General features: G+C 63.8%; 1 protein-coding gene and 3 long non-coding RNA genes across 4 annotated transcripts; all 4 read right to left on the bottom strand.

Annotated features, from left to right (window-relative positions):
* Positions 1-6,718: 6,718 nt before the first annotated feature.
* LOC136101446 (extracellular matrix organizing protein FRAS1-like) lies at positions 6,719-8,777 on the bottom strand. Its single transcript, XM_065837591.2, has 5 exons — positions 8,734-8,777; positions 8,275-8,636; positions 7,754-7,959; positions 7,474-7,620; positions 6,719-7,014 (listed from the first exon to the last, which is right to left on the bottom strand). The coding sequence occupies exons 1-5, from the start codon at positions 8,775-8,777 to the stop codon at positions 6,940-6,942; spliced, it is 834 nt and encodes a 277-aa protein (XP_065693663.2). The 3' UTR covers positions 6,719-6,939.
* On the bottom strand, positions 8,777-9,861 carry LOC139827867 (uncharacterized). The gene is made up of 3 exons (XR_011738958.1): positions 9,518-9,861; positions 9,144-9,431; positions 8,777-8,926 (listed from the first exon to the last, which is right to left on the bottom strand). It is a non-coding gene; the product is annotated as an uncharacterized lncRNA (long non-coding RNA).
* Positions 9,862-15,464: 5,603 nt separating this feature from the next.
* On the bottom strand, positions 15,465-16,805 carry LOC136101175 (uncharacterized). Its single transcript, XR_010651312.2, has 2 exons — positions 16,418-16,805; positions 15,465-15,681 (listed from the first exon to the last, which is right to left on the bottom strand). It is a non-coding gene; the product is annotated as an uncharacterized lncRNA (long non-coding RNA).
* Positions 16,806-17,139: 334 nt separating this feature from the next.
* Positions 17,140-17,574, bottom strand: LOC139827866 (uncharacterized). Its single transcript, XR_011738957.1, has 2 exons — positions 17,330-17,574; positions 17,140-17,234 (listed from the first exon to the last, which is right to left on the bottom strand). It is a non-coding gene; the product is annotated as an uncharacterized lncRNA (long non-coding RNA).
* Positions 17,575-23,177: the final 5,603 nt, after the last annotated feature.

Genomic DNA, 23,177 nt, shown 5'->3' with positions numbered 1-23,177 from the left:
AACAGCCTGGTGCATGCCAGCGTCCGAGCATTTGGGGGCCAGGGTGTCTGGACCCCCCCCCCTCCGGAGGGGGTCCCCCCTGCCTGGCCCCCCACCCTGCTCCTCCCCAGCCTCCCACTGCTGCCCACCCCCCTGCCCAGCGCCCCACCAGCCCCTGCCCAAGGGGCCGACCCGGCCCCTGGGTTTGAGCCCAGGAACAGCGACTGGGTCTCTGTTCCTGAGCCCAAAGCCCAGGCCTCGGCCCCAGGAGCCCCTTTCCCAGCCCCGAGAACGCAGCTCAGGCTCCGTTCTCAGGGCTGGGAAACGCCCGGCTGGCTCGGGGCTCCAGTTGCACAAGCACCCACGGAGCCAACAACCCCAGCGAACCCAACCCCGCGTGTGGTGTCGGGAGCCCCGGCGGTGTCGGGCGGTGCTTGAGAACTGGCTGGGGGGACCCGCGGAGCGGGCCCGGCCCCGTGTGGCCGCGGGCGGCTCGGCCGGGGACGGGGGGCGCCGGGCTCCGGCCCTCCGGGCTTTATTCCGCCCCGGCGCCCCGAGCCCCGCGGCTGCGGCTGCTGCTCCGCGGAGCCGCCCGGGCACCGGCTGCCCTCGCCCACCCGCCTCCGCCCCGAGACCCCCCGGCCCCGCGCTCCCAGCCCCGACCCCCGGCGCGGCGGCGCCCGGGCCGAGCTCCCCGCACCTCACCTGGGCCCCGCCGGGAGAGCCCGGACCGGCCGCTGACGCCCCCGCACGCACCGAGAAACCCGAACAAATCGAAACGCGCGCCTTAAATACCCTCGGCCCCGCCCCGCGCACGCGCTCTACGCTCCGCCCGCCCCGCCCCTCACACCTGTGCTGGCCCCGCCCCGCCCAAGTGCGCATGCGCCACCAGGCCCCGCCCCCACACCTGCGCTGGCCCCGCCCAAATGCGCATGCGCCACCAGGCCCCGCCTTGTGCACCTACGCTGGCCCCGCCCCGCCCAGGTGCGCTGCATTTCCGGCCCGCCCCGCGCACGCGCCGCCTCTTCTTCCGGCACAACCGCGGCGGTGCCGCTCCAGGCGGACGCTGGGAACGGACCGGGCGCTCCGGGGGAACCATCGAGCGGGACGCGGCGCTGCAGCCCCGGCCCGGCCCGGGGGCGGTGAGCTTGGGCTGCGGCTGGAACCGGGGACGGGTCTCGCGGGGACCGGGGCTGCGGCTCTGCCGGGGCTGCTGCCGGCCCGGGAGTCCCGGCCCCGGGCTTCGCTGCTTCCCGGGCGGCTGGGGCCGGAGGCTTCCGCTCCCCCGAGCGCCCGGAGCCCGAGTCCGTCCTCCCCGGCCACGTCCTGGCGGCAGGAGCAGCAGGAGCAGCGCTGGAACCGAGCCGGGAGCGGCCGGAGCTCCGGGGCTCAAGTCCCGCGTTCCCCCGCGGCTGCTGCCGGGCCGGGCTGCCGGGGACACCCCGGGAAGGCTGGAGCCACTGCGGCCCTAGGGCTGCTCCGGCACCGTCTGCCCGGACCCGCCGCACAGCTCGGGGCCGCCGGGGCCCGAACGGGGCTCCCGAGCCCCCGAACACCGACCGAGGAGGGGAAGGGGCGTCTTGGCTCTCACAGCCCTTCGGGCCCTGCACCCAGACCAGACACACCCGGGCGGCTCGGGGCTGAGCCCCGAACAAAAGCGCCCAAGTGAGTTGCATTTCAAGCACCCAAAACACAGGACTTGGTGTCTGACCCATCCATGGCCACATGAGCCTCGTGGCAACCACAGGAACACGGGGCTGAGTCTCCTCCTTCAGCCCCAGACCTGCCCCAGTAACACGGGTCCCCAGCCTTCCACACACAGCACTTTGTTTCCAGCCCCGCACAGGCCAAATGAGCCCGGTTATCAGTGCACACACATGGAGCAGTCTCTGTGACCCGGGTTCATGACGTAGTCTGTGTTGGTGAGCCCCACACTGCACAACTTAATATCTGTGACCCAGATTTAGGACTTAGTCTCTGTTTGTGAGCCTCCCAATTCAGAGTTAGTCTGTTTGTGAGCCCCCTCACTTCATGACTTAGTCTCTTTTTTTTGAGTCCCACAATTCATGACTTAGTCCAAGTCCTGCAGTTGGGGCTGGATAGGGGGTGCATTTGGGCAGAGGGAGGGCTCAGGGACAGAGATGACGTCATGAATTGTGGGAGTCACAAGAAAAAGACTAAGTCGTGAATCTGGGTCACAAACAGAGGCTAAGTCATGAATATGGGGCTCAGAGATTAAGGACATTGCAGGACTCACCAAAAAGAGACTAAGTCAGGAATTGCAGTGCTCACAAACAGAGACTAAGTTATAAATTGTGGGGCTGCCAAACAGGGGCTAAGTTGTGACTGTGGGTCACAGAGCTGTGTGTTGTGGTGTTGATTAAAACAGAGACTAAGTGGTGACTCTGGGTCACAGAGACTGCTCCATGTGTGTGCGCACTGATACCCGGGCTCATTTGGCCTGTGCGGGGCTGGAAACAAAGTGCTGTGTGTGGAAGGCTGGGGACCCGTGTTCCTGTGGTTGCCACGAGGCTCATGTGGCCATGGATGGGTCAGACACCAAGTCCTGTGTTTTGGGTGCTTGAAATGCAACTCACTTGGGCGCTTTTGTTCGGGGCTCAGCCCCCAGCCGCCTGGGTGTGTCCGGGCTGGGTGCAGGGCCCGAAGGGCTGTGAGAGCCAAGATGCCCCTTCCCCTCCTCGGTCGGTGTTCGGGGGCTCGGGAGCCCCGTTCGGGCCCCGGCGGCCCCGAGCTGTGCGGCGGGTCCGGGCAGACGGTGCCGGAGCAGCCCTAGGGCCGCAGTGGCTCCAGCCTTCCCGGGGTGTCCCCGGCAGCCCGGCCCGCCAGCAGCCGCGGGGGAACGCGGGACTTGAGCCCTGGAGCTCCGGCCGCTCCCGGCTCGGTTCCAGCGCTGCTGCTGCTGCTCCTGCCCGCCGGGACGGGGCCGGGGAGGCCGGACTCGGGCTCCGGGCGCTCGGGGGAGCGGAAGCCTCCGGTCCCGGCCGCCCAGGAAGCAGCGGAGGCCGGGGCCGGGACTCCCGGGCCGGCCGCAGCCCCGGTCCCCGCGAGACCCGTCCCCGGTTCCAGCCACAGCCCAAGCTCACCGCCCCCGGGCCGGGCCGGGGCTGCAGCGCCGCGTCCCGCTCGATGGTTCCCCCGGAGCGCCCAGTCCGTTCCCAGCGTCCGCCTGGAGCGGCGCCGCCGCGGTTGTGCCGGAAGAAGAGGCGGCGCGTGCGCGGGGCGGGCCGGAAATGCAGCGCACCGGGGCGGGGCCAGCGCAGGTGCACAAGGCGGGGCCTGGTGGCGCATGCGCATTTGGGAGGGGCGGGGCCAGCGCAGGTGTGGGGGCGGGGCCTGATGGCGCATGCGCACTTGGGCGGGGCGGGCCCAGCACAGGTGTGAGGGGCGGGGCGGGCGGAGCGTAGAGCGCGTGCGCGGGGCGGGGCCGAGGGTATTTAAGGCGCGCGTTTCGATTTGTTCGGGTTTCTCGGTGCGTGTGGGGGCGTCGGCGGCCGGTCCGGGCTCTCCCGGCGGGGCCCAGGTGAGGTGCGGGGAGCTCGGCCCGGGCGCCGCCGCGCCGGGGGTCGGGGCTGGGAGCGCGGGGCCGGGGGGTCTCGGGGCGGAGGCGGGTGGGCGAGGGCAGCCGGTGCCCGGGCGGCTCCGCGGAGCAGCAGCCGCAGCCGCGGGGCTCGGGGCGCCGGGGTGGAATAAAGCCCGGAGGGCCGGAGCCCGGCGCCCCCCGTCCCCGGCCGAGCCGCCCGCGGCCACACGGGGCCGGGCCCGCTCCGCGGGTCCCCCCAGCCAGTTCTCAAGCACCGCCCGACACCGCCGGGGCTCCCGACACCACACGCGGGGTTGGGTTCGCTGGGGTTGTGGGCTCCGTGGGTGCTTGTGCAACTGGAGCCCCGAGCCAGCCGGGCGTTTCCCAGCCCTGAGAACGGAGCCTGAGCTGCGTTCTCGGGGCTGGGAAAGGGGCTCCTGGGGCCGAGGCCTGGGCTTTGGGCTCGGGAACAGAGACCCAGTCGCTGTTCCTGGGCTCAAACCCAGGGGCCGGGTCGGCCCCTTGGGCAGGGGCTGGTGGGGCGCTGGGCAGGGGGGTGGGCAGCAGTGGGAGGCTGGGGAGGAGCAGGGTGGGGGGCCAGGCAGGGGGGACCCCCTCCAGAGGGGGGGGTCCGAACGCCCTGGCCCCCAAATGCTCGGATGCCGGCATGCACCAGGCTGTTTCAGGTGTTGGACTTAGTTTCTGGCGCGAAAAGTGATTTTCCCCCCTTTTTTTTACTCCTTTTGTTCAAGGACTGTTCAACCACTGGACTCATTATTAGATAATTAGTTCATCTTTATTCATGATTAATTATGACAGGTCATATTCATATGCAGCTTGTGACAGTGATTGATTTACGATCTGGCCCAAAGCCAAGCTCATTGGAACAAGCACAAGCTGAATTGGAGCTGGAGCAGAACTGGAACCAGAAGCAGCTGGAGAGGAGCTGGAACCACAAACAAGCTGGAAGCTGCACAGACTGGAGCTGAAAGAGACCAGAGAGAGAAATCAGAACCAGAACTCAACTGCAGCCACACACAAACTTCATGTGAAACACAAGAAGCACAAACACAAAGCAAAGAATAAATGGTACCCACCAAATAAACTGGGGTACACACCCAACAAAAGAGGCACAAGCACAAACCCAGACCAAATACAATCTGGAACACTGCCAATAAACAGGTGCACACACCAACTACTATGGGGGCAACACAGCAAAACCAACAGGTGCAGAAACCAAAAAAGCAACAGCTGAACAAACTCATACACAACAGGTGCAGAAACCCCAAAACCACAGGTGAACAATGCAACAAAGACTTGGGCACAAACCAAAAAACAAAAGGTGCAGACCCCAAAAACCAGTGCTGCAAATTCCCCCAAAACCACAGACCCCCGAACAACAAAACGGGTGTAGAACCCACAAACGGGGCCACAACCCGGCCCCCCAGGCCGAGCTGGAGCAGAAACCCCCGCGGCCAAAACCCCCGGCCCCCACCAGCCCGGCGGGGCCAGCGGCTCTGGCCGGACCCCCCAGCGCCCGCTGCCGCCTCCCCGAACACCCCCCAGCCCGGCCCGGCCCCGGCTCAGAACCGCGGGGCCCCCCCCGCACCCCCAGCAGCCTCCAGCCCCGGGGGAGCCCTGCCGGGGGACGGGACCCCCCTCCCCGGCCTGCAGCAGGACGAGGGGCGAAGCCCCGAGCACAGCCCCGCTCCCCGCGCCCCCGGGACACTCACCGGGCACGTCCTCGCCGCCTCCGGGCCGAACGGGCTCCTCGCCCGGCGCCGGGATGAGCCTCTGCTCCCGCCGCAGCGCTCGGGACCGGGACCAAACGGGCTACGGTCCGAGCCCGGCTCCGCGCAGGGCCCAGAGCCGCCCCGCGGCCCCGCCGAGTGGAAGCAGCTCCCCCGGCAGCAGCTGCCCCGGGCCCGGCAGAGCCCGCACCGGGACCCGCTCCCGCCGGCCCCGATCTCGCCTCTGCGCGTGCGCCTGCCGAAGAGGCGCCCCCTGGCGGCCCGGGGGAGCTTTTGAAGGCTCGGGGGACCGCCGCGTCACGTGACCGCGGGCTCAGCTGCGCTCGCGGGGCGCGTGCGTTCGCGGCTTGGCCCCGCCCCTCTCGGTCCGGCACACCTCGGCCCCGCCCCTAGGCCCCGCCCTCGATCCCGCCCCTCTCTCTCGCACAGTGGCGCCGCCTGGCGGACACAGCGCGGCACTGCACAGCGCAGCGCCACCCGGTGGTCTTTCGGCGGCACCGCAGCCCCCGGTACCGGTGACAGCTTCCCGTGTCCCATTCACCTGGCGGGGAGAACCCGGGTCCCCGCTTCGGGGAGCGGGGGCGAAGGTGTCTGGGAAGAGTCCCTGGTGGGAATAGGCTGGGGGAAGCAAAGGGCACGGCTCGGTCTGACTGGGGGGGCCTGATGACAAGAGGGACTCGTAAGGACCACGGCGACATGCGGACACTTTCCACCACCCCTTCATTGAAGCCATTGTAGGTTTTAACCCTTGCCCGCCGCTGCCTCTGTCCGGGACCTGCCCGCAGGCACCTGGAGCTCCTGCGGAGAGAGGGGACGATTGCAGCCCCAGCAGCCGCCCCCCAACCGGGGGTGTCCTCTCCCCCCAGGCTCAGCCGCCCCCCGGCCCCACGCACCTTCACGCCGTGTCCGTGTCCAGCGCGTCCTCGCTGCGGGCTCGGCTGCGCTGACGGGAAACAAACGAGGCACCAACGGCAACCAGACAAACAGGGGAACGCACCGAACAAACGCGGCACAGCACCGACCCCATGGAAACCGGGCACCGCGGCCCCGCTGCGGGCTCAGCTGCGCTCGGGGCGCGGCCGAGCGGGTTGGCCACGCCCCTTCGCATCTGCGCCCCGCCCCCTCTCATCTCGGCCCCGCCCCCTGTTACTTCGGCCTCGCCCCCTCCCAGTCCGTCCCGCCCCCCCCGCAGCCCGGGATGGCGCCGCCTGGCGGACACCGCGCGGCCCTGCAGAGCGCAGCGCCATCTCGTGTCCGTTCGGCGGCACCGCAGCCGGGGCAGGGACAGCGGGGCCGGGACTGTCACAGGGGGAGTCACACGGGAACGACCCCCGGGCAGCCCCGGTTCGTGTTCCCGCTTCGCTCTCCCCCTCGTGGCACAACTCCTGTCGCTGCCGCCCCCGACCCAAAACGAACCTCCCAGCCCCAAGCCCCCAGTCCCAGGGCTGCACTTGGATTTTCCGAACGGTTCTGCCGCATTTTCCGCAGCAAACGCCACGTCTCGGGTGTTAAACGAGGGGTTCCTGGGGCTGCACCCAAAGCCCTGGGGTCGCTGCTGGAGCTGCTCTGCCCTCCCCAAGAGCATAAAAACAACAGCACAACTTTTCTTACCTTTTTATAAAGTCGTCTATAAAAGGTGTTTCTCACCAACCCAAAGCAGGCGCTCCGTTAAACTTCCGTCCCGTCGTGCGGATCGTTCTGCGCTTTGACTCCCCCGTTCAGCCGCTGCCCCTTTACTGACTCCTGCAAACACCAACAGAGCAGCTCATTGTGGTTTGGGGAGCACCCGCAATCGTGCTCATCACCAACTGAGGTGTTCGGCCTTCTCATCTGCCTTTCGCAACTGCACTAATTAACTCAGGAACGTTAATAAAGTCTTGCTAAGAAGCTCATTTCCCAACTGCTTTCAAAAAACAAAGCACCTTCACCACCAGAATAAATTCCTCACCTCTGTTTCCCGTGCTAGAGTTTGTTTCTTACCTGGCTCCGCTGTTACTTTGCGGTACAACAGACACAGCCCACTGGGGTACAAATACGGCCTGTCTGGGGAAATCCCGACATCAAATCCTGCCAGAGCCTCCCCAGCGCGGATTCGGTGTCTCTGGGCAGCGTGGGGCCCGGCGCCCGCCATTCACCCAGCGAACCCGGGACGTCCCGGGCACAGACGGGAGCTTTGGGGCCCCCGAGCCCCCGGGCACGGACCTGGTAGAGAGCGTCCACCCTGAGCGTGAAGCCGTCGACTCCGGGCGCGCTGCTGACGGAGCGGAACTCGGCCAGGTCGGAAGCGAAGTGGGCGTCGAAAGGCACGTCCTGGAAATACTGATCGGTCACCTCGGGCTGGGTTCGGTCCTGGCACCGGAGAGAGGGGACGAGGGGGTTGCGACCCGCACGATCTGGCGCTGGTTCAGCGCTGAGTGTGTCAGGCCCGCAGAACTGACCGTAGGGACGGGTGTGAGCAGCCCGCTGGGGTGTGCTTACTTACCAAGAGCAGAAATCGGTGCTTCAGGTGCTTGTTGGGCTGGATGCAGCCGTACTGGGGCCCCTCGTCACAGACGGTGCCGGTGGGGTCGAAGAAAGGCACGTGCCCGTCCTTGCCCGTGCACAGATAGACCTTTTCCAGCTGCAGCTTGTAGGCGGCGTTCAGGTTCTGTTCGGGGTTCCAGAGCACGCGGCCGTACAGGATTTGCCCTGAGGAGGGTGGGGGAAAAACGGTCGGGCTAAGTTCTCCAGAAGACAACAAATATGAACGAACAAGAGGAGCCTGGTGAGAGCCAAATGCACCGAGCCACGTGCGGTTCTGGCTCTGCAGGGCTGGGTTTGCGTGTGCAGGCGACAGAACGCCGTGCAGAGCACGTTCTTGTCCCTGGGCGTGCTGTGCCAGGGCTGGAAAAGAGGCAAAGCCCAGCCTGGTTTACCCCTCTCTCTCACAGGCGTGGAAGCTGGGAAGACGGAAACGTCAGGGACGAGGGGAACAGGTGAGAAGGAACAACATGGAACTCCCACCCTTTGAAAAAACCCCTTTGTAATCTGCCACAGACATTTCGGACTGGGTGGGATCCGTCAGAAACACCTTCTCGTTGTTGCAGAGCTGGAACTCCGTGTTCAGGGAGCAGGCGAGGGGAGCCGGGCGGTTCGTCTGCTGGAAGGCGATGGGGATCGGGAACCTGACACGGGCACTAAAAGAGGCAAAAGGAGAGGCTGGGGCTGCCCGCGCCCCGAGCGCCCGCGCTGCTTTCCCCCTGCTCCTCTGCTTCAGCGCCGCCGGTCCAGCCGCCCGTGGGCCGTGGCGCTCAGCCCCTGCCCCTTCCCGCTGCCGTCGCCGCCGGCACACGGGACCACAAACCCCCGACCGCGCTGGGACCGTCCTGCCGGGACGGTGACAAGTCCTTACCGCTCGGAGCGCGGGCCGCTGTGCGCACACCCGCAGGCGCGGCGCGGGAAGAGCCAGAGGCCATAACGCACCGCAAAGAGCTGCTTGGATTTTCGCTCCCTCTCCACCGGGGCATCTCCGAAGCCGCACCTGAGCTCCCAGCAGAGGTGGCACCGGCGGGGACGCAGGCGCTGGCCGGTCCAGCCCTGCCGGGAGATCACCGGGCCCGCTGAGCTCGCCTGTGTTTCACGGCTTCAGGCCGGCGCGGCCTCCCGCTCTTTCTCTCTGCAAAGCAGGAATCGCAGCCATAGCCATGGGGTGCCTGGAGTTTCCCTCAGGCCTGCGTATCTAACACAGAGGTTCTGCTCATCAAGCACACGAGGCCGGTAAAACAATCAGTGTGATGTATGTGCGTTTCCCACAGACAGGCGACAGTCACTTGAGCGTATTTACATTGCCAAATCCTCCGCTCTATCCCCGTACATTCCACCCTCTCTCTCACCTGACTTGCGTCTGCTGGGGCCAACAAAGCCAGAGTTATTCATCCGGGCCTGTGAGGTGTAGCACAGAGCAACCTACAGGGGCACACAATAAACACATACAGAAAAAGGAAAAAGCATATTTCTGCAATGATCAGGTGTCCCGTTCATCTTGTCAAGGAATTAAAGGAGTCATTCAGCCAGGCGTTAGTTCCCAAGATGCCAGACGTCGCCTTCCGTGCCGGCCCGTTCATCATCTGTGCTGAAGCAACACACGCCTTCAGAATCAAAGCAGCACTTGCAGCTACTGCCTACTCAGAGAAACAGCAATAAGAAACATTACTGTTGAGATCTCTTGGCCCAGCACGGTTCTGTAACACAGCTATGGGGTTCTCACCTTCCAGTAACACAGGGGCTGCTGCTCCAGCTCCTCAGCTGCGGTCACTCTGGGTTTAACACCTGCTGTGGGCTGATTGCCCACACAGACTGGAAAGTCCTGGCCCGCACTTTTTCAGGTTGGACTTCAGTTGGATGTTGAGTGTGCGACACCAATAACATTGTTCCAGTGCTGCCTCCTCCAGATAAAACACAGGCGTTCACTGAAGAAACCTGATATACAAGAGCTCGAGAATCTGATGTTAGTAAAGGATGTAACGTAAGAGGAGAAGTCAGGGTACAAATCCATACAGCATGCTCTGAGCCATATGAATTTTTCCATCTAGATCAACAGGCTGCAGTCCCACTTCACAATCCATTGGTGTGAACAGTTTTATTTCCCCTGTAGTTAGTGCTGACACTGCATCCACAGAAGTGTATACATATTGCCAACCCGTACATGGGGGTGCGGGGCCAATATAATCAACCTGACAAGTATTCCAGGCCCACTGACCCCGTTTTACCTCTCCCCATGCTCTTTAATGTAGCTGTGTACAGGCAGCAGGATGATGTGAGCATGTTTTACAAGTATATAACAGCAAAGGGGTTTGATTGTGACCAATGTCCCATGCGTGTGCAGCGTAAGCTGATCCATGTCCACAAGCTATAGGCACATTTAGAGCTTGAGCATGCAGCTCAGCAGAGGTCACATTATCTGCTTTCTTACTGTTTTGAGACTCAAATGAATCAACTTGGGATTCGAAGAGTGTTTTGTGGTAAGAGTACAAACGTGAGAACACAAAAACTCACTTTTGGCCTATTTTTCCTTTTGTTCCTTAGCAATACACGCTAGCAGCCGGTCTACATTCTCTTGCAGCTCATAGCACCGCTCTGCTTGAGCAGTAATTACTTCTTGTGCAATCGCCTTTGCATCCTGTAAAATCTTAACCTCCTCTTCCAATTCCCTCATTTTACTCTTCAATGCAACAACGTCACGATCAGGAGCTCTAAGACCGGTAACAAATAACCATCCCAATCTCCCCGCTGATTTGCGAGACGAAGTTGATGCCGCTCTCCATGGAAACTTTAGCATAGCTGCTTGAATTACCTGGGGGGTGATCACCGCCCCATCATCAATCTCAGGCCAGGCCTCCCATGGAGCAAATTCAGACAGGAGAGCAGCCACGGGAGCCCAGCGCTCCGTACTGGGCCATCCCGGAATTTGGGGAGTCACCCTCGAGTCCTCCCCTGTCCCTGGCTTTCTTTTGCAAGGTGCAAGTCACCTGAGCGTGTTTACATGGATCTGCTCCAGCAGATGCGGGAGGGACAAACGTGACCCGTGGGTTTAATTTGAGCCTCTGTGCGAGCAGCGGGACTGAAGGAAGAAACAGTCACGGGCAGAACTGAGAGAAAGGAATTCCTTCTAAAAGTGAACCACATTTTCCTACATCTTAACACACCGACCTCCACCAAGCACAGCGCTACTGATTAAGCTGTGGACGCAAAATCCCGCTTTTAACTTGCTGACGGCAGAACAACCTCGAACACATCATCAGCGCTGGTGTCTGTCTGCCCCGGCTTAACTAGAAAAGCGCATTTTCAATGGAAGCAACGGGTTTTGTTCTCCGAGTCTGTAACACGGGCCGGTTCCTGAGCAGCCACACAACTGCTGTGCCCGCGGCTGCTCCAAGGGCCACAGGGATGCTCTGGGTTCGGTTCATGGCACACACACCATCGGTTCAGAAGCTGAACCCGCCAGCCTCACCCATTGTAGGAGCTGGTGGCTCTGCAGAGCTGGGAGGGCGAGTCGAAGGTCCGAGCGCTCCACAGCAGCTGCAGACCGAACTGGATCCCCCCAGGTGCTCCGGGGTCAGGGAAGCCGAGCTGGCGTGGGGCAGGCTGTGGTGCTCCAGCACAAACAGCCCTGGGGCAGGACACGGGGGGACGGGTCAGGCAGCGCAGGGGGACTCGTCCCGGGAACAGCGACCCGGCCCGGCCCTGGCGATCCGGGAATGAAGGGGACGGGCGGGTGGACCCGGGCTGTGGCAGAGCAGGGAGCTGACGGACCCTCGGCTGGGCCGGGGAACGTGAGGAAGGACAGCGGGGACGGCCGGGGGGCTCTGCCCGCTCCGGCTTCGTGTTGACCTGAGCGCGGGAGCGGGGCGACACCGGGACCCCCCGGAGAGGAGCGGGGGACAGCGGGACTCTCGCCGGGCACAGCGGGGCAGGGACGCCCGGCCAGCCCTGCCGGCGGGGACTCGCTCCCTTCTCGGGGAGACACACAAGCCCGCGGGGGCCGGAGCGCCGGGCTCGGGGGGGCCGGTCAGTGCCCCCCCCGCCGCCGGGGTTTGTCGGTGCTGCGCGGGCGGGCGCTGGGACCCTGCGGACAACGGGCCGGACCCCTCTGGCCACGCCCCCGCGCCCCGAGCTCCGCCCCAGCGGAGCCTCCTCCCCCGGGCCGGGCGGGGTGGGGTCAGGGCGCCTGCGCGCCGGGTCCGAGTAGTTTAGTCCCCTGGCGGCCGCCGTCCCATCTCATTGTGTCTGCGGCTCCGGGTCGGGCGGGTTGGGGTCCCGGTCGTGGCTGCGGCCCCGGGGGCAGCGGCGGCACCGCGGGCGGGGGGACCGGCCCGGGCCTTCGGCGGCAGCTCGGAGCGGCGGAGGGGCCGAGTTCGCCCGCCCCAGGTGAGAGGCACGGTCGGCCCGGGGAGCGGCAGCAGCGGGGGTCTCGGGGTGGAGGCGTGTGGGCGAGGGCAGCCGGTGCCCGGGCGGCTCCGCGGAGCAGCAGCCGCAGCCGCGGGGCTCGGGGCGCCGGGGGGAATAAAGCCCGGAGGGCCGGAGCCCGGCGCCCCCCGTCCCCGGCCGAGCCGCCCGCGGCCACACGGGGCCGATCCCGCTCCGCGGGTACCCCCAGCCAGTTCTCAAGCACCGCCCGACACCGCCGGGGCTCCCGGCGCGGCCCCGACACCACACGCGGGGTTGGGGCTGTTGGGGTGTTTTGGGGGCACAGCAGCTGGGCTGTGAGATGGAGGACGAGCTGCGGGGGCTGCCGAGGGACAGGAGCTCCCTGGGGGGCTCACAATCGAGAGACTAAGTCATGAATTGTGGGGCTCACAACAAAGACACTAAAACGTGAATCTGGGTCACAAACAGAGGCTAAGTTGTGAATTGTGGGGCTCACAATCCAGAGACTAAGTCGTGAATCTGGGTTACAGAGACTAAGTCATGAATTGGGGGGACTCACAGAGACTAAGTTATGAATTGTGGGGCTCGCAATCCAGAGACTAAGTCGTTAATCTGGGTTACAAAGACTAAGTCATGAATTGGGGGAGCTCACAGAGACTCAGTTATGAATTGTGGGGCTCACAAACCAGAGACTAAGTCATGAATTGGGGAGGCTCTCAAACACACTAAGTCCTAATTTGGGTCACAGAGACTAAGTCATGAATTTGGGGATCAGAAATTAAGTTGTGCATTGTGGGGCTCACCAAAAAGAGGAATTGAAGAGCTCACAAACAGAGACTAAGTTATGAATTGTGGGGCTTACAAACCAGAGACTAAGTCGTGAATCTGGGTCACAGAGACTAAGTCATGAATGGAGGGGGCTCACAAACAGAGACTAAGTCGTGAATCTGGGTCACAGAGACTACTTTATGAATTGTGGGGCTCACAAACAGAGACTAAGTCATGAATTGAGGGGGCTCACAAACAGAGACTAAGTCGTGAATTGAGGAGGCTCACAAACAGAGACTAAGTCGTGAATCTGGGTCACAGAGATTAAGTCGTGAATTGAGGGGGCTCACAAACAGAGACTAAGTCGTGAATCTGGGTCACAGAGACTAAGTCATGAATTGAGGGGGCTCACAAACAGAGACTAAGTCGTGAATCTGGGAGCTCACAAACAGAGACTAAAGTCGTGAATTGTGGGGCTCAGAAACAGAGACTAAGTCATGAATCTGGGTCATGGAGCTGTGTGTTGTGGTGTTGATTAAAACAGAGACTAAGTGGTGACTCTGGGTCACAGAGACTGCTCCATGTGTGTGTGCACTGATACCCGGGCTCATTTGGCCTGTGCGGGGCTGGAAACAAAGTGCTGTGTGTGGAAGGCTGGGAACCCGTGTTACTGGGGCAGGTCTGGGGCTGAAGGAGGAGACTCAGCCCCGTGTTCCTGTGGTTGCCACGAGGCTCATGTGGCCATGGATGGGTCAGACACCAAGTCCTGTGTTTTGGGTGCTTGAAATGCAACTCACTTGGGCGCTTTTGTTCGGGGCTCAGCCCGGAGCCGCCCGGGTGTGGCCGGGGTGGGTGCAGGGCTCGAAGAGCTGTGAGAGCCAAGACGCCCCTTCCCCTCCTCGGTCGGTGTTCGGGGGCTCGGGAGCCCCGTTCGGGCCCCGGCGGCCCCGAGCTGTGCGGCGGGTCCGGGCAGACGGTGCCGGGGCAGCCCCAGGGCCGCCGGTGGCTCCAGCCTTCCCGGGGTGTCCCCGGCAGCCCGGCCCGGCAGCAGCCGCGGGGGAACGCGGGACTTGAGCCCCGGAGCTCCGGCCGCTCCCGGCTCGGTTCCAGCGCTGCTGCTGCTGCTCCTGCCCGCCGGGACGGGGCCGGGGAGGCCGGACTCTGGCTCCGGGCGCTCGGGGGAGCAGAAGCCTCCGGTCCCGGCCGCCCAGGAAGCAGCGGAGCCCGGGGCCGGGACTCCCGGGCCGGCAGCAGCCCCGGCAGAGCCGCAGCCCCGGTCCCCGCGAGACCCGTCCCCGGTTCCAGCCGCAGCCCAAGCTCACCGCCCCCGGGCCGGGCCGGGGCTGCAGCGCCGCGTCCCGCTCGATGGTTCCCCCGGAGCGCCCGGTCCGTTCCCAGCGTCCGCCTGGAGCGGAGCCGCCGCGGTTGTGCCGGAAGAAGAGGCGGCGCGTGCGCGGGGCGGGCCGGAAATGCAGCGCACCTGGGCGGGGCGGGGCCAGCGTAGGTGCACAAGGCGGGGCCTGGTGGCGCATGCGCATTTGGGCGGGGCGGGGCCTAGTGGCGCATGCGCACTTGGGCGGGGCGGGGCCAGCACAGGTGTGAGGGGCGGGGCGGGCTGCGCGTAGAGCGCGTGCGCGGGGCGGGGCCGAGGGTATTTAAGGCGCGCGTTTCGATTTGTTCGGGTTTCTCGGTGCGTGCGGGGGCGGCAGCGGCCGGTCCGGGCTCTCCCGGCGGGGCCCAGGTGAGGTGCGGGGAGCTCGGCCCGGGCGCCGCCGCGCCGGGGCTCGGGGCTGGGAGCGCGGGGCCGGGGGGTCTCGGGGCGGAGGCGGGTGGGCGAGGGCAGCCGGTGCCCGGGCGGCTCCGCGGAGCAGCAGCCGCAGCCGCGGGGCTCGGGGCGCCGGGGGGAATAAAGCCCGGAGGGCCGGAGCCCGGCGCCCCCCGTCCCCGGCCGAGCCGCCCGCGGCCACACGGTGCCGGGCCCGCTCCGCGGGTCCCCCTAGCCAGTTCTCAAGCACCGCCCGACACCGCCGGGGCTCCCGACACCACACGCGGGGTTGGGTTCGCTGGGGTTGTGGGCTCCGTGGGTGCTTGTGCAACTGGAGCCCCGAGCCAGCCGGGCGTTTCCCAGCCCTGAGAACGGAGCCTGAGCTGCGTTCTCGGGGCTGGGAAGGGGCTCCTGGGGCCGAGGCCTGGGCTTTGGGCTCGGGAACAGAGACCCAGTCGCTGTTCCCGGGCTCAAACCCAGGGGCCGGGTCGGCCCCTTGGGCAGGGGCTGGTGGGGCGCTGGGCAGGGGGAGGGGGGTGGGCATCAGTGGGAGGCTGGGGAGGAGCAGGGTGGGGGGCCAGGCAGGGGGGACCCCCTCCGGAGGGGGGGGGTCCGGACGCCCTGGCCCCCAAATGCTCGGACGCCGGCATGCACCAGGCTGTTTCAGGTGTTGGACTTAGTTTCTGGCGCGAAAAGTGATTTTCCCCCCTTTTTTTACTCCTTTTGTTCAAGGACTGTTCAACCACTGGACTCCTTATTATATAATTAGTTCATCTTTATTCATGATTAATTATGACAGGTCATATTCATATGCAGCTTGTGACAGTGATTGATTTACGATCTGGCCCAAAGCCAAGCTCATTGGAACAAGCACAAGCTGAACTGGAGCTGGAGCAGAACTGGAACCAGAAGCAGCTGGAGAGGAGCTGGAACCACAAACAAGCTGGAAGCTGCACAGACTGGAGCTGGAGCTGAAAGAGACCAGAGAGAGAAATCAGAACCAGAACTCAACTGCAGCCACACACACACTTCATGTGAAACACAAGAGGCACAAACACAAAGTGAAAAAACACACTGAACAAATGTGGGCACAAGCACAAACCCAATAAAAAGTGGTCACTACCAATAAAACAGCTGCACCCAAGAAATAATATGGGGGCACACACCAAAACCAACAGGTACATAAACCGAAAAAGCAACAGCTGAACAAACTCAAACACAACAGGTGCAGAAACCCCAAAACCACGGGTGCACAAACCCCAAAACCACGGGTGCACAATCCAACAAAGACTTGGGCACAAAACAAAAAACAAAAAGTACAGACCCCAAAAACCACGGCTGCAATTTCCCCCAAACCCACAGACCCCCGAACAACAAAACGGGTGCAGAACCCACAAACGGTGCCACAACCCAGCCCCCCAGGCCGAGCTGGAGCAGAAACCCCCGCGGCCAAAGCCCCCGGCCCCCACCAGCCCAGCGGGGCCAGCGGCTCTGGCCGGACCCCCCAGCGCCCGCTGCCGCCTCCCCGAACACCCCCCAGCCCGGCCCGGCCCCGGCTCAGAACCGCGGGGCCCCCCCCGCAACCCCAGCAGCCTCCAGCCCCGGGGTAGCCCTGCCGGGGGACTGGACCCCCCTCCCCGGCCTGCAGCAGGACGAGGGGCGAAGCCCCGAGCACAGCCCCGCTCCCCGCGCCCCCGGGACACTCACCGGGCACGTCCTCGCCGCCTCGGGGCCGAACGGGCTCCTCGCCCGGCGCCGGGATGAGCCTCTGCTCCCGCCGCAGCGCTCGGGACCGGGACCAAAGGGGCTCCGGTCCGAGCCCGGCTCCGCGCAGGGCCCAGAGCCGCCCCGCGGCCCCGCCGAGTGGAAGCAGCTCCCCCGGCAGCAGCTGCCCCGGGCCCGGCAGAGCCCCCGCCGGGCAGAGCCCGCACCGGGACCCGCTCCCGCCGGCCCCGCTCCCGCCTCTGCGCGTGCGCCCGTCGAAGCGGCGCCCCCTGGCGGTCCGGGGGACTTTTTGAAGCCTCGGGGGGCCGCCGCGTCACGTGACCGCGGGCTCAGCTGTGCTCGCGGGGCGCGTCCGGGCGCGGCTTCGCCCCGCCCCTCTCGGTCCGGCACACCTCGGCCCCGCCCCTAGGCCCCGCCCTCGACCCCGCCCCTCCGTCCCGCACAGTGGCCCCGCCTGGCGGACACAGCGCGGCACTGCAGAGCGCCGTGGGCGGCACCGCAGCTCCCCCGGGACCGGTGACAGCTTCACGTGTCCCATTCACCTGGCGGGGAGAACCCGGGTCCCCGCTTCGGGGAGCGGGGGGGAAGGTGTCTGGGAAGAATCCCTGGTGGGAATAGGCTGGGGGAAGCAAAGGGCACGGCTCGGTCTGACTGGGGGGGGCTGATGACAAGAGGGACCCGTAAGGACCACGGCGACATGCGGACACTTTCCACCACCCCTTTATTGAAGCCATTGTAGGTTTTAACCCTTGCCCGCCGCTGCCTCTGTCCGGGACCTGCCCGCAGGCACCTGGAGCTCCTGCGGAGAGAGGGGACGATTGCAGCCCCAGCAGCCGCCCCCCAACCGGGGGTGTCCCCTCCCCCCAGGCTCAGCCGCCCCCCGGCCCCACGCACCTTCACGCCGTGTCCGTGTCCAGCGCGTCCTCGCTGCGGGCTCGGCTGCGCTGACGGGAAACAAACGAGGCACCAACGGCAACCAGACAAACAGGGGAACGCACCGAACAAACGCGGCACAGCACCGACCCCATGGAAACCGGGCACCGCGGCCCCGCTGCGGGCTCAGCTGCGCTCGGGGCGCGGCCGAGAGGGTTGGCCACGCCCTCTCGCATCTCCGCCCCGCCCTCTGTTACCTCGACCTCGCCCCCTCCCACTGGGTCCCGCCCCCCCCGCAGCCCGGGATGGCGCCGCCTGGCGGACACCGCGCGGCCCTGCAGAGCGCAGCGCCATCTCGTGTCCGTTCGGCGGCACCGCAGCCGGGGCAGGGACAGCGGGGCCGGGACTGTCACAGGGGGAGTCACACGGGAACGACCCCCGGGCAGCCCCGGTTCGTGTTCCCGCTTCGCTCTCCCCCTCGTGGCACAACTCCTGTCGGTGCCGCCCCCGCCCCAAAACGAACCTCCCAGCCCCGAGCCCCCAGTCCCAGGGCTGCACTTGGGTTTTCTGGACGGTTCTGCCGCATTTTCCGCAGCAAATGCCGCGTCTCGGGTGTTAAACGAGGGGTTCCTGGGGCTGCTGAGGGCTCCCAAAGCCTTGGGGTCGCTGCTGGAGCTGCTCTGCCCTCCCCAAGAGCATAAAAACAACAGCACAACTTTTCTTACCTTTTTATAAAGTCGTCTATAAAAGGTGTTTCTCACCAACCCAAAGCAGGCGCTCCGTTAAACTTCCGTCCCGGCGTGCGGATCGTTCTGCGCTTTGACTCCCCCGTTCAGCCGCTGCCCCTTTACTGACTCCTGCAAACACCAACAGAGCAGCTCGGTGTGGTTTGGGGAGCACCCGCAATCGTGCTCATCACCAACTGAGGTGTTCGGCCTTCTCATCTGCCTTTCGCAACTGCACTAATTAACTCAGGAACGTTAATAAAGTGTTGCTAAGGAGCTCGTTTCCCGACTGCTTTCAAAAAACAAAGCACCTTCACCACCAGAATAAATTCCTCACCTCTGTTTCCCGTGCTAGAGTTTGTTTCTTACCTGGCTCCGCTGTTACTTTGCGGTACAACAGACACAGCCCACTGGGGTACAAATACGGCCTGTCTGGGGAAATCCCGACATCAAATCCTGCCAGAGCCTCCCCAGCGCGGATTCGGTGTCTCTGGGCCGCGTGGGGCCCGGCGCCCGCCATTCACCCAGCGAACCCGGGACGTCCCGGGCACAGACGGGAGCTTTGGGGCCCCCGAGCCCCCGGGCACGGACCTGGTAGAGAGCGTCCACCCTGAGCGTGAAGCCGTCGACTCCGGGCGCGCTGCTGACGGAGCGGAACTCGGCCAGGTCGGAAGCGAAGTGGGCGTCGAAAGGCACGTCCTGGAAATACTGATCGGTCACCTCGGGCTGGGTTCGGTCCTGGCACCGGAGAGAGGGGACGAGGGGGTTGCGACCCGCACGATCTGGCGCTGGTTCAGCGCTGAGTGTGTCAGGCCCACAGAACTGACCGTAGGGACGGGTGTGAGCAGCCCGCTGGGGTGTGCTTACTTACCAAGAGCAGAAATCGGTGCTTCAGGTGCTTGTTGGGCTGGATGCAGCCGTACTGGGGCCCCTCGTCACAGACGGTGCCGGTGGGGTCGAAGAAAGGCACGTGCCCGTCCTTGCCCGTGCACAGATAGACCTTTTCCAGCTGCAGCTTGTAGGCGGCGTTCAGGTTCTGTTCGGGGTTCCAGAGCACGCGGCCGTACAGGATTTGCCCTGAGGAGGGTTGGGGAAATATGGTCGGGCTAAGTTCTCCAGAAAACAACAAAAATGAACGAACAAGAGGAGCCTGGTGAGAGCCAAATGCACGGAGCCACGTGCGGTTCTGGCTCTGCAGGGCTGGGTTTGCGTGTGCAGGCGACAGAACGCCGTGCAGAGCACGTTCTTGTCCCTGGGCGCGCTGTGCCAGGGCTGGAAAAGGGGCAAAGCCCAGCCTGGTTTACCCCTCTCTCTCGCAGGCGTGGAAGCTGGGAAGACGGAAACGTCAGGGACGAGGGGAACAGGTGAGAAGGAACAACACGGAACTCCCACCCTTTGAAAAAACCCCTTTGTAATCTGCCAGAGACATTTCGGACTGGGTGGGATCCGTCAGAAACACCTTCTCGTTGTTGCAGAGCTGGAACTCCGTGTTCAGGGAGCAGGCGACGGGAGCCGGGCGGTTCGTCTGCTGGAAGGCGATGGGGATCGGGAACCTGACACGGGCACTAAAAGAGGCAAAAGGAGAGGTTGGGGCTGCCCGCGCCCCGAGCGCCCGCGCTGCTTTCCCCCTGCTCCTCTGCTTCAGCGCCGCCGGTCCAGCCGCCCGTGGGCCGTGGCGCTCAGCCCCTGCCCCTTCCCGCTGCCGTCGCCGCCGGCACACGGGACCACAAACCCCCGACCGCGCTGGGACCGTCCTGCCGGGACGGTGACAAGTCCTTACCGCTCGGAGCGCGGGCCGCTGTGCGCACACCCGCAGGCGCGGCGCGGGAAGAGCCAGAGGCCATAACGCACCGCAAAGAGCCGCTTGGATTTTCGCTCCCTCTCCACCGGGGCATCTCCGAAGCCGCACCTGAGCTCCCAGCAGAGGTGGCACCGGCGGGGACGCAGGCGCTGGCCGGTCCAGCCCTGCCGGGAGATCACCGGGCCCGCTGAGCTCGCCTGTGTTTCACGGCTTCAGGCCGGCGCGGCCTCCCGCTCTTTCTCACCGCAAAGCAGGAATCGCAGCCATAGCCATGGGGTGCCTGGAGTTTCCCTCAGGCCTGCGTATCTAACACAGAGGTTCTGCTCATCAAGCACACGAGGCCGGTAAAACAATCAGTGTGATGTATGTGCTTTTCCCACAGACAGGCGCCAGTCACCTGAGCGTATTTACATTGCCAAATCCTCCGCTCTGTCCCCGTACATTCCACCCTCTCGCTCACCTGACTTGCGTCTGCTGGGGCCAACAAAGCCAGAGTTATTCATCCGGGCCTGTGAGGTGTAGCACAGAGCAACCTACAGGGGCACACAATAAACACATACAGAAAAAGGAAAAAGCATATTTCTGCAATGATCAGGTGTCCCGTTCATCTTGTCAAGGAATTAAAGGAGTCATTCAGCCAGGCGTTAGTTCCCAAGATGCCAGACGTCGCCTTCCGTGCCAGCCCGTTCATCATCTGTGCTGAAGCAACACACGCCTTCAGAATCAAAGCAGCACTTGCAGCTACTGCCTACTCAGAGAAACAGCAATAAGAAACATTACTGTTGAGATCTCTTGGCCCAGCACGGTTCTGTAACACAGCTATGGGGTTCTCACCTTCCAGTAACACAGGGGCTGCTGCTCCAGCTCCTCAGCTGCGGTCACTCTGGGTTTAACACCTGCTGTGGGCTGATTGCCCACACAGACTGGAAAGTCCTGGCCCGCACTTTTTCAGGTTGGACTTCAGTTGGATGTTGAGTGTGCGACACCAATAACATTGTTCCAGTGCTGCCTCCTCCAGATAAAACACAGGCGTTCACTGAAGAAACCTGAAATGCAAGAGCTCGAGAATCTGATGTTAGTAAAGGATGTAACGTAAGAGGAGAAGTCAGGGTACAAATCCATACAGCATGCTCTGAGCCATATGAATTTTTCCATCTAGATCAACAGGCTGCAGTCCCACTTCACAATCCATTGGTGTGAACAGTTTCATTTCCCCTGTCGTTAGTGCTGACACTGCATCCACAGAAGTGTATACACATTGCCAACCCCTACATGGGGGTGCGGGGCCAATATAATCAACCTGACAAGTATTCCAGGCCCACTGACCCCGTTTTACCTCTCCCCATGCTCTTTAATGTAGCTGTGTACAGGCAGCAGGATGATGTGAGCATGTTTTACAAGTATATAACAGCAAAGGGGTTTGATTGTGACCAATGTCCCATGCGTGTGCAGCGTAAGCTGATCCATGTCCACAAGCTATAGGCACATTTAGAGCTTGAGCATGCAGCTCAGCAGAGGTCACATTATCTGCTTTCTTACTGTTTTAAGACTCAAATGAATCAACTTGGGATTCGAAGAGTGTTTTGCGGTAAGAGTACAAACGTGAGAACACAAAAACTCACTTTTGGCCTATTTTTCCTTTTGTTCCTTAGCAATACACGCTAGCAGCCGGTCTACATTCTCTTGCAGCTCATAGCACCGCTCTGCTTGAGCAGTAATTACTTCTTGTGCGATTGCCTTTGCATCCTGTAAAATCTTAACCTCCTCTTCCAATTCCCTCATTTTACTCTTCAATGCAACAACGTCACGATCAGGAGCTCTAAGACCGGTAACAAATAACCATCCCAATCTCCCCGCTGATTTGCGAGACGAAGTTGATGCCGCTCTCCATGGAAACTTTAGCATAGCTGCTTGAATTACCTGGGGGGTGATCACCGCCCCATCATCAATCTCAGGCCAGGCCTCCCATGGAGCAAATTCAGACAGGAGAGCAGCCACGGGAGCCCAGCGCTCCGTACTGGGCCATCCCGGAATTTGGGGAGTCACCCTCGAGTCCTCCCCTGTCCCTGGCTTTCTTTTGCAAGGTGCAAGTCACCTGAGCGTGTTTACATGGATCTGCTCCAGCAGATGCGGGAGGGACAAACGTGACCCGTGGGTTTAATTTGAGCCTCTGTGCGAGCAGCGGGACTGAAGGAAGAAACAGTCACGGGCAGAACTGAGAGAAAGGAATTCCTTCTAAAAGTGAACCACATTTTCCTACATCTTAACACACCGACCTCCACCAAGCACAGCGCTACTGATTAAGCTGTGGACGCAAAATCCCGCTTTTAACTTGCTGACGGCAGAACAACCTCGAACACATCATCAGCGCTGGTGTCTGTCTGCCCCGGCTTAACTAGAAAAGCGCATTTTCAATGGAAGCAACGGGTTTTGTTCTCCGAGTCTGTAACACGGGCCGGTTCCTGAGCAGCCACACAACTGCTGTGCCCGCGGCTGCTCCAAGGGCCACAGGGATGCTCTGGGTTCGGTTCATGGCACACACACCATCGGTTCAGAAGCTGAACCCGCCAGCCTCACCCATTGTAGGAGCTGGTGGCTCTGCAGAGCTGGGAGGGCGAGTCGAAGGTCCGAGCGCTCCACAGCAGCTGCAGACCGAACTGGATCCCCCCAGGTGCTCCGGGGTCAGGGAAGCCGAGCTGGCGTGGGGCAGGCTGTGGTGCTCCAGCACAAACAGCCCTGGGGCAGGACACGGGGGGACGGGTCAGGCAGCGCAGGGGGACTCGTCCCGGGAACAGCGACCCGGCCCGGCCCCGGCGATCCGGGAATGAAGGGGACGGGCGGGTGGACCCGGGCTGTGGCAGAGCAGGGAGCTGACGGACCCTCGGCTGGGCCGGGGAACGTGAGGAAGGACAGCGGGGACGGCCGGGGGGCTCTGCCCGCTCCGGCTTCGTGTTGACCTGAGCGCGGGAGCGGGGCGACACCGGGACCCCCCGGAGAGGAGCGGGGGACAGCGGGACTCTCGCCGGGCACAGCGGGGCAGGGACGCCCGGCCAGCCCTGCCGGCGGGGACTCGCTCCCTTCTCGGGGAGACACACAAGCCCGCGGGGGCCGGAGCGCCGGGCTCGGGGGGGCCGGTCAGTGCCCCCCCCGCCGCCGGGGTTTGTCGGTGCTGCGCGGGCGGGCGCTGGGACCCTGCGGACAACGGGCCGGACCCCTCTGGCCACGCCCCCGCGCCCCGAGCTCCGCCCCAGCGGAGCCTCCTCCCCCGGGCCGGGCGGGGTGGGGTCAGGGCGCCTGCGCGCCGGGTCCGAGTAGTTTAGTCCCCTGGCGGCCGCCGTCCCAT

This window comes from Patagioenas fasciata, chromosome 4, assembly GCF_037038585.1.
Source record: "Patagioenas fasciata isolate bPatFas1 chromosome 4, bPatFas1.hap1, whole genome shotgun sequence".
NCBI lineage: Eukaryota > Metazoa > Chordata > Aves > Columbiformes > Columbidae > Patagioenas > Patagioenas fasciata.
The sequence above is the reverse complement of the archived record's forward strand: the minus strand, read 5'-3'. Positions and strand labels throughout refer to the sequence as shown.

Coding starts and splice junctions, on each gene's coding strand:
- LOC136101446 (XM_065837591.2), bottom strand. CDS start 8,777: ATGCCCCGGTGGAGAGGGAGCGAAAATCCAAGCAGCTCTTTGCG. Junction 7,960..8,274: donor CAAAGGGGTTTTTTCAAAGG/GTGGGAGTTCCA, acceptor CACCCTCCTCAG/GGCAAATCCTGTACGGCCGC. Junction 7,015..7,473: donor GGGTGGACGCTCTCTACCAG/GTCCGTGCCCGG, acceptor TGGTGTTTGCAG/GAGTCAGTAAAGGGGCAGCG.